This window comes from Poecilia latipinna, unplaced genomic scaffold (assembly GCF_001443285.1).
Source record: "Poecilia latipinna isolate Pla-1442-1.1 unplaced genomic scaffold, P_latipinna-1.0 Scaffold858, whole genome shotgun sequence".
In the NCBI taxonomy this organism is placed as follows: domain Eukaryota; kingdom Metazoa; phylum Chordata; class Actinopteri; order Cyprinodontiformes; family Poeciliidae; genus Poecilia; species Poecilia latipinna.
Window position 1 is genome coordinate 188,541 of NW_015113474.1, and position 9,854 is coordinate 198,394.

Consider the following 9,854-nt stretch of genomic DNA (forward strand, 5'->3'; position numbering starts at 1 on the left):
GACAGTTAGCTGTCAGATGCTTTCAAGTAATTAAGAAAGAAAGAAAGAAAGAAAGAAAGAGGAAAGTGTGACACACTGATCTGCAATGAGAAACATTTTTGCCTTTGTTCCAACGAATCGACCGAAACAGAACATTTAAGACCAAAACTGAACCCATTAATAAAACTAACACTAATGTAAATGTGGCGTTTACCTTTAATAAAAACTGTTTCACTGCCTGTATTTTTATAGCCTTCCACCTGCATACTTTGGGTTTTAGTTTTAGTTTCCTCAGCAGTGGGTGAGAGTACTGGTCAGGTAGCATACCTGCAGCCGTGTGTGTGTGTGTTATTTTAAACTTCAGCACACAAATCCGTTGAAGGATGGAAACTTAACTGGAAGTGATTTCTAAATCTGTATCTAAAAAAATGACTTTTAGTTGTTTTGGTGATTAAAGTGAGATTTTTTGCCCCCTGTTGGTGTTAAATTGTTGACTGATTGATATGATCTGCAGCAAAGATTGTTTTTTCTCACTGTATAGCTAAATCTTTTACAATTTGCAGCATAAACTTAATACCAACAACAAAAAACTTTGAAATAATTTCTGCCAGCAGGCGGCAACAAAAACTAAATTTACATTTTGGCACATTATATGTAGCTAATTTGAAAAAAGAATATTTAAAAGTTTTATCAGTTCAATAATAAAAAATAAAGTAAATTTAACAATAAAGTAAATAATTGAATAATTTATATAACTTTTATTGCCTCATTGCTTTGTTTAATACATAATTAAATCATTACAATTTAAATAATTTCATAATTTCTTATTATATGTACTATATTGGCTAAAGACATGTTTTAGTTCACTGTTTCACAGGTACGTTTTGCTGCGTTTGACCAGTTTCTTTCATCTGTCAGCTTTACGTGTAAGAGCGAGTGGGCGGGGCTAAAACAATATAACCAATTTTTTCCAAAAGTATGAAATATTTCAGTCCTAACTGGTCATATTCAGTAAACTGGAATATTAATTCCAACAGTTTGTCAGATTAAATATACCTTTTGAAAATAACAGTCCAATTTTCTGCATTAAAAATACTGTTTTTTGTCAGTAAAATGTAATTTCTTTTTTTTTTAAATGTTTTTTAATAGATGTACACAAAAAATGGGCTGCACAGTGGGGCAGTGGTTAACACTGCTGCCTTGCAGCAAGAAGGTCCTGGGTTTGATTCCTGGCCTGGGGTCTGCATGAAGTTTGCATGTTCTCCCTGTGCATAGTGGGTTTTCTCTGGGTACTCCAGCTTCCTCCCACAGTCCAAAAACATGACTGTCAGGTTAATTAATCTCCCCGAGAGTGTGTGTGTATGCATATTGTTTGGTTTCTTCCGCCTCTCGCCTGAAACGTTTGCTGGAGATGTTATACTTTTTACTTTTACTTGAGTGACATTACTATGAAGTATTTCTACTCTTACTTGAGTAAAATTTCTAGATATTCTACTCACTGTGAGGAACTTCACTGAGTAAAGAACAAAGGTGTTTTTAACAAAACTTCACCAGACACACACCTGCAGTTTTTCTTAAAGTTTCATAAGTTTTATACTGAAAGAAACTGATTTGGAAAAATATTTTGTCTGATTTTGTTGTATGATGATGTTCATAAGGAATATTTTCATTCTTGATCTTTCAAATACCAAAATTTCCACATAGGTTTACATTTTGGTCTGTCTGATGGTGTAATTTTTTTTTTAACTTTAACTTTTTTTAACTTTTTTTTTTTTTTACTGTTACTCAAGTATTTCCGTAGACGGTTATTTTGTACTTTTACTTGAGTAAATACTGTATATCTTGAAGTAGTTCTACTCTTGAGTACAATTGTTGGGTTCTCTGCCGACCTCTGCAGCTTACAGGAATATTACACGTTCATTTCTATTGCAGTTCCTCCTCCACACCACATGGTGGCGATGCACCGCCAAAGCACCAGTATTGCCACCGGATGGCTGTGTCCGTCTCCTGGTTCTTATCAACGTCTCATTCATTAGTGAACTACCTTCGTGTTTGGGTCCCGAGTCCTTACTAAAAGACTTCATGGCTACCCGAAAACGAGGAATGCCCCAGGAAAATGTGATATCGGAAGAAGCTGAGAGTCCGAAGAAGCTCCGGAGCAGACACGTAGCGGCTCTGATTTTAGCTCGAGGTGGGAGTAAGGGAATACCTTTGAAAAACATCAAGCCGCTGGCCGGGGTTCCTCTGGTCGGCTGGGTGCTGAGAGCGGCCATCGACTCGGGAGAGTTCGACAGGTAGGTTTTAAAGTCCATACCGAAGTTTTTACCGAACTTCAGAAGAAAATAAAATCACGCTAGCTTCACTTTAGGGCCTGTCCAAGGTATAAAGCGAACAAATCTGCTGCTTGAATTCTGACTCAGTTTGAGAATTAGAATATAATTAAACTTTATTCGACTGTTTCAGCCCAGACACATTAAACGTTTTTTAAAGTAACAGTGTGGATTTAAGCAGAATTAGCAGATTTACTTTGTAAAAGTGCAAATATCTTTATAAAGAGAAAAATAATCTACTTAAGTATACTTTCAATGGGCTGCATTTTCCTGAAATGCTTTTCTAATATGTTATCAATTGAATATGTTCAAAATTTAAAGTAATTACATTTCAAGAAACACACTTATGCTTTAAAATATTGTTTTTGTGTTTGAGGTTGGTTTGTTTACAGATAGACTTGAGCAAATAATATAAAAGTTGCTCTTGTTTTTAAGCTCATATTTTAGTAGTTTATTTGATTTAATTGAGTCAATTAATTACTTGCATTGTTGCTGTGTTTGCAATTAGTTTTTTTTTTCAAAACCAGTTTCTATAAATGAGATCTTGGATGTCGTTGAGACAACCAGTTTAAATAAAGGTCAAATAAAAAACAATAATCAATAAATGATGACTGCTTTAGAGCTGCTCACAGTTTAGTACCTTGTTCAAAACTAGAGCAAAAATCCTTCCAGCCAGAGTATCTAAAACCAGAGAGAATAATTATCCCAAAATCCAATGCCTCAACATAAAAATGATGAAGATATACACATATTGTTAATTTAATACCATTATTAAAAAATGCATCTTGATATAAACGATACCAGCTGATGGATTCGCAGTGTGCAAAAATGTATTTTTGCATAATGCAAAACCTAAAATCTTGAACTTATTCTAATAAGAATGACCAAAGGTGTACCTCAGGGCTCTTTCTCTGGACCTGTCTTATTTACAACCTAGTTTTCTGATCTGTGCATAAACTGATCCAATGCCTCCTTTTATTTTTATGCAGATGACTCTGTGGGTTACTACTAACACTCAACAATAGGCATGTTAATTTCTACAGTCTCTTTGTGATTGAGTATATTTATAAAATGCGCTTTGGCACTAAAATGCCAAATGAAAAAAATTAGTCTGTTTATTTCAAAAGCCATAAAGATGAAATACTGTTAAAATTCAACCTAAATACACAAACTGGTCAATTGTTATACACCGTTTGCATCAACAAAGCCAAAGGAAAAATTGAAATAAGAAATTAGAGATGAATAGAGAAAGGTGTCTTCAACCAGAGAAAACCAGTAAAGTATTCAGAGCAGAGTGGATTCAGGACCAGAATCAACTCAGAAAGGTTGAAAATGAAGTCAAGGGAATGTAGGGTGAGACACTCTTCATTATTACTTTCTTATTATTTAGCCTCTAAGCAGCCAGACTTTCTTGTATTTCATGTGCTCTTGAGCAACATTTCTCCATGCTTTCTGAAATACCTTTATGACTTTTTGCTGCTCTTTTATAAGACTTTTAGTTCTGGTCTTTATTACTAAGACACTGACTGCCAAGGTGTGCAAAGTGGCCATGGTGTCAACTTTTAATTTTATAGTTATTTTTTCCTTCCAGGAAATCTGAGCTGATTGGGACAAACGGGTGATATTCAGGAATATTTCTCAAAGTTGAAAAGATGGAAATTTCTGAAATTCAGGTGACCTTTTAGTAGAATGCAATTTTTGAGATGTTGCTAAAAGAAAAACTCCCCCAGATATTTCTAAAGGTATATCAGGGGATTTAGTGCCATTGATGAATTCTGTATGTTTTCACAGCTGATATTCAGTTTGACTCGTTTCGATTGGGCATCAAAAACTCCAGTAGGACAGTTTGAGAAAATATCGAATCCTTACAGATTATCATTGATGACAGATGTCCTTCTTTAAATTTATAAAACATAAATGAAACAAACTGTCAGATACCAGCAGATATCCCGTCTCTCTAACCTTGCAGATTCCTCAACCTTGTCAAGTTTCTTATCTTGCGTCCGCAAGGCAAACGTTTAATCTCTTTTATTTATAAAAAACTAAAGGAACAGCTCTGCTCTCAGATAAAAATACAATCTGCACAGAAGGAAGACTTGTACGTCTCAGAGGACCTTTGTCTAAATGTTGGACCTGAAGGTCACTGACCTGATATTGACCTTTAACCCCCTACTTTGGTATAGTAGATGAAGATGTAAAGCTGTGGCTGCTATCCCTTTGTTTTATCCTGACCAAATATCCTGTATTAGAGACGAAAGACGTGTCCACCCATATTTAACGGCTCTGAGACGTCATGCTTCAGAGTTGAAAGGATTTACTGTTCAGTCAGAGGGACGAGTTTGACAGGATCTGCGCTCCCCTCCCTTTCTTCCTCCTTTCTGTCTCTCTTTACCTTTCTGTTTCTCTTTCTGTCTCCATCTTGATCTGTTTTATATTTTCCAAACTCTATTAATAAAACCACTTTTTTTGAAAAACAGAGTCACGCAGATGGTGATTTTAAAGTCAAATCAAGTTTATTTTTAATTCAGCAGCAAGGCAGTTTAAAGTGCTTTAAATTATAAAAACATCATACTGTACACATGCAAATATTACATTTTATCAAATTATCAATCGAATATACATCAAATGTATTGATCAATGTTAGTTATTTTTAATAAAATAAAAATAACTAACATTAATCAGTTATTTTTATCTGATCAACTGTTTAACAGTGTTTCGGCTGTTTTGCAGTTTTTTGGAAGTTTGTTCCAGATTTGTGGTGCATAGAAGCTGAATTCTTCTTCTCCATGTTTGGTTCTGGTTTTGGGGATGCAGAGCAGAACCAGAAGACCTGAGGGGTCTGGAACGTTGCTATGACAACAGCAGATATTTAATGTATTGTGGTGCTAAATCGTTCAGTGATTTATAAACTAACAGCAGTATTTTAAAGTCTATTCTCTCAGTGTAGGGACTGTAGAACTGGGTGATGTTCTCTAACTTCCTGGTTTCAGTCAGAACTCCAGCAGCAGCGTTCTGGATCTCATTGATTTATTAGTCAGACCTGTGAAGACGCTGTTGCAGTAATCAATGTGACTAAAGATAAACACATGCATGAGTTTCTCTAGATCGTGCTGAGACATTAGTCCTCTAATCCTGGAGATGTTCTTCAGGTGATAGAAGGCCGACTTTGTAACTGTCTTTATGCAGCTCTGAATGTCAGAGTCCATCACCACACCCAGGTTTCAGGCTAATTTTTAGTTGTAATAACTGAAGCTGTGCATTGATTCCAGATCGTTCCTATTTAGATCCAACGATGACTTAAGTTTTGTTTCTGTTCGGCTGGAGACATTTATCTCTTCTATTAGCGCTTGAGTGGGTTCAGAGTCACCTGGTGACATCGTAATGTAGAGTTATGCATCATCTGCATAGTTTTGATATCTGATTGCTTGTTATAATCTGAGCTAATAGATATCAAATACGAGGGGCCCCAGGATTGAGCCCTGGGGTATGCCACGTGATGTACGTCCGTACCAATGAGAAGTTGCATATTGACACAAAGATAACTGACATATTTCATATAATCCAACAAATAAACTTTATTAGAAAATAGATAATGTGTCAACACTGTGCTGGTTTTTCCTTTAAGTTTCAGGACCTTGTGGCTGATTGTGTTTCAGTGACTCATCGGCCGCAGTTCAGAGGCTTAGCCAAACAAACTCTTCAACTTGGTGCACTAAAATGAAGTTAAACATTAAATGTGCTCCACAGTGCACAGCAGGTCAGAATAGGCCTCCATTTGAAACCACTTCCAGTTGAGTTTATTTTAAAGCCATTTTCTTTTAAACCATGTGAGAAATCTGATAACTAATAAGAAATTAGGCAAACTAAGGCTCCCTCAGACTATCAGGGGCCCACAGAAATGCTTGAAATCAACCAAAGATCAAAATGTTTCTGTCTGTATAGGGAATGAGCAAGTTACGTTTGATTTTATTCTTTCAATATTGGTAAGCTAAAAGATTGTAACCATGGTTACAATCCAATATCTTTTCTTTGTGTTTGAGCTACTGTTAGTCCACAAACGCATTTCAACAAATAAAAATCAACAGCTTTAAGTTCTGCCGCCTTTTCCAGATTCCAGATCTAAGTCCAGTTGTGTATCTGTGCCCAAATGTGAAAGTTGGTGATTTAGATGAGAAAATTTGTCAAATTTAATGTTCCTGCTGGTAGATAAAAAATCTCGTTTTTATTTATATGGAAAACTATTTGTCCTTTTTCACTTCACAGCTAAGCATGACATAACATCTTTAAGAAGTATTAGCAATATGACTAAATGTGGAAAAGTTCAAGGTGTATGGATACCTCTGTAGGACACTATGTATTATAAACTAACTCAGAGGAAACATGAATAAAAGACAGCTTATGATTGTTTTGGGGTTTGACCTGAACCTTCAGAGACACATAAAGACAGTTACAAAGTTGGCCTTTTGTCACCTGAAGAACATTTCCAGGTTTTAAAAATGATTCCAGGAAACTTTTTCAGTTGCATTGATTACTGTAACAGTGTCTTCAAAGGTCTGAATAAAAAAAATCCTCCAGGTGCAGCTGATCCAGAAGGCTGCTGCTGGCATTCTGACTAAAACCAAGAACAAAGAGCACATCACACCAGTTCAAAACTCCTTTAAGGTCCACAGCCAGAACCAAACATGGAGAAGCAGCATTCAGTTTTTATGCTCCACTAATCTGGTACAAACTTCCAGAAAACTCCAGAAACATTGAGTTCCTTTGAATTAAAACGTAAAACCCACCTGTCTAGAGTTGCTTTTAAGACATTGTAATGTTTATTGCTTTTGTTGTTGTTTCTTTTTAATCACATTTAACTGTTTTATCATGTAAAGCACTTTCTGGAATGTCCTACAGCTATAAATATAACTTTTTGTGTTTGTTTTTTAGTGTTTGGGTGTCAACAGACCACGATGAAATTGAAAAAGTAGCAAAATCCTGGGGGGCCAAAGTCCACTGGAGGAGCCAAGAAGTCTCCAAGGACTCCTCCACTTCCTTGGAGACAATTCAGGAGTTTCTCAAGAAAAACACAGGTAGGAAAAGCTCAGCTGGACACAAGTTGACCCAAATGTTAAGGATGGAAAATCACAGATGAGTTTTTCTCCTGTTCAGACGTGACAGTGGTCTGTAACATCCAGGCTACGTCTCCGTGTCTCCATCCGACTCACCTAAAGGAGGCCCTGAAGAAGATCACAAAGGACGGATACGACTCCGTCTTCTCAGTGGTCCGGAGACACCAGTTCCGCTGGAAGGAGGTCAAGAAAGGAAGTGAGTTCACCAAACGCCTGATCTTCCCCAGTTTGACTGTAATTGGACTCAATCAGGGTTCAGTTGTTCTATTCAGCTTCAGAGAACCTACAGCAGAACATGTTCTTCCTTCCTTACAGGTGATGAATGCACTCAGCCGGAGAATCTGAACCCTGCGAAGCGTCCACGGCGTCAGGACTGGAACGGGGAACTGATTGAGAACGGCTCATTTTACTTCGCCACCAGAGACCTCATCATGAAGGAAGGGCGGCTGCAGGTAGCTGCTCTGAACGTTTAGCTCTCAGCAATGACAATTAGCTCCAAGGCTTTACCCAACAGCCACATCCAGAAAACCAACCAGTTTAAATGAATTCTACCAAAAGGTGGTCAGATATTGAGCCACATTTAGACCAGAAGCTTTTCAATGACGACAAGTCTGGATTCAAGGTTTGACTTTGGGATGTTTGTTCAAGTGTTCCAGATGTTTGGAGGTTTTCTGATGTTTTGTTTTGGACTCTCTACAGGGCGGTCGGGTCACCTACTTTGAGATGGAGCCGCAGCACAGCGTGGACATTGACGTGGACATCGACTGGCCTGTGGCAGAGCAGAGAGTCCTCAGGTGAACTTAAACCGACTGCTTTACAGGGGATCTGTTATCCAAAATTCACATTTTGCACATTTTTGTACATTAATTTAGGTTTCTACGGCTTCTAAAAACAGCCCAAGTGCTTAATTAAATCCACCCAGATGGTTTTTGGCAATAAATTGTATTTTTGTTGTCTGGAAAATGATTACCTAGCAACCCCAGCAAAGCCCAGCCTGTTACCTAGCAACCTAAACAGAGCTCCAGAACATTTGGTCAGCTAGTTTTACTGCTGTACGATGGCTGCTGGAAAAGACAAGTATATTGTTGTTGACTTACCATGCAGAAACCATTTGAAGCTTTCTTTTTGTTTGTGCAGGAGGCTCCATTTCTGCTTTTCAAAGATGTAGACTTGTATAATTGTGTGCATCTTCCTACAGCCATTTTCACATCAAAGTGTAAGCGTTGAGTTGGGGGCATGGCCAGCAGCAGCTTTGGATTTAAAGTGACAGGAGGCCCTAAAACAGAACTGACCAAACTGAAATCTCATTGTTTACGAATGAATTTGTGCAAAAATGAAATAAACCTGTATTTTATAGCTCATACCTATCTTAACCTGTCCAAGGAAGCATAATAAGTTACCTTTTACTCTTAAAAGAAACTAACTTATTTCAGATACTTGAGATTTCACCTTTGAACCTTTTATTTTAATTTCTTCCTTTGTTTAATTTCAGTATTTTTGTCTGATTGGACATCCTGCTGAACTTTATCTTTATGTTTGGGTTCTATGTTTCTCCCAACAGGTACGGTTACTTTGGCCGTGGAGTGTCTCTGATGTTCTGTGAAGTTTCTGGATGTCTCACCGATGGTCGGGTCCAACTGTCTGGGTCCCTGGACAGGCCTGCAGTGTCCTCTGCTGGCCTGTCTGACACTGATTCTGGAGTGTTCTCTGCTAACATGTCCGAGTCTGAAGCGTCCTCTGCTAAGGGCTCCGTCCACAGCAGAGACACAGAAGGATTCAGTGTCTCCATCCACAGCAGAGACACAGCAGGACTCAGGAAGCTGCAGAAAGACGATGTGGAGGTCGGATCTGTCGCCTTTATCAACGTCAAAGGAGAAACTTTGACCAGTGTCTTGTAACGCGTTACACCTCCTGTCCTTCAGGTGGTGCTGCTGATCTCTGAGGAGGACGTTGCGCTCCGACAGATGCGTTGTAAACTGAAGATGATGACGGGCTGTGAAGTGATGCTGGTCGGAGAGGATCCACTAAAAGATGTGCAGTCGATGGTGGAGAAGAGGAAGCTGGACTGGAAGGATGTGGCCTACATGGGTAAAAATCTGGACTTTGTAAACTTTGTTTGACTTTTGTCTGGTTGATGTTTTCAAAAATACTTAAATTTTGAAGAGATGTTGTAGAAAATGAATGTTATAGCTTAAAGCTTATAGTCATCAAACGAACTGCTGGTGATAAGATTAAGGAAATTTGGTTCTACATAGACTGGAAACTGTAGGACAGTTCTGTCAAGTCGAGGCCCACATTCATATATTAAGAGTTTGTAGCAAAATGTATTAATAAAGCTACCCAATAATGACCAACCCTTTAAAGACATTCTTGATCTTGATGTTGCCCAAAGTAAAAATGAGTTTTACATCCCTGTAGGGCTGTTGTAAACGAA

The 9,854-nt window shown here is 37.8% G+C and overlaps 1 protein-coding gene across 1 annotated transcript in view; it reads left to right on the forward strand.

Moving 5' to 3' along the window:
* The first annotated feature begins 1,847 nt into the window (after positions 1-1,847).
* The window catches only part of LOC106956935 (N-acylneuraminate cytidylyltransferase-like), a 14,074-nt gene continuing 6,067 nt past the window's right edge, over positions 1,848-9,854 (forward strand). The window contains exons 1-7 of the mRNA XM_015048049.1: positions 1,848-2,273; positions 7,239-7,381; positions 7,461-7,616; positions 7,736-7,872; positions 8,120-8,214; positions 8,982-9,261; positions 9,343-9,508. Coding sequence (XP_014903535.1) covers positions 2,062-2,273; positions 7,239-7,381; positions 7,461-7,616; positions 7,736-7,872; positions 8,120-8,214; positions 8,982-9,261; positions 9,343-9,508 — 1,189 coding nt within the window. The 5' untranslated portion in view covers positions 1,848-2,061. The remainder of the gene's footprint in view (positions 2,274-7,238; positions 7,382-7,460; positions 7,617-7,735; positions 7,873-8,119; positions 8,215-8,981; positions 9,262-9,342; positions 9,509-9,854) is intronic.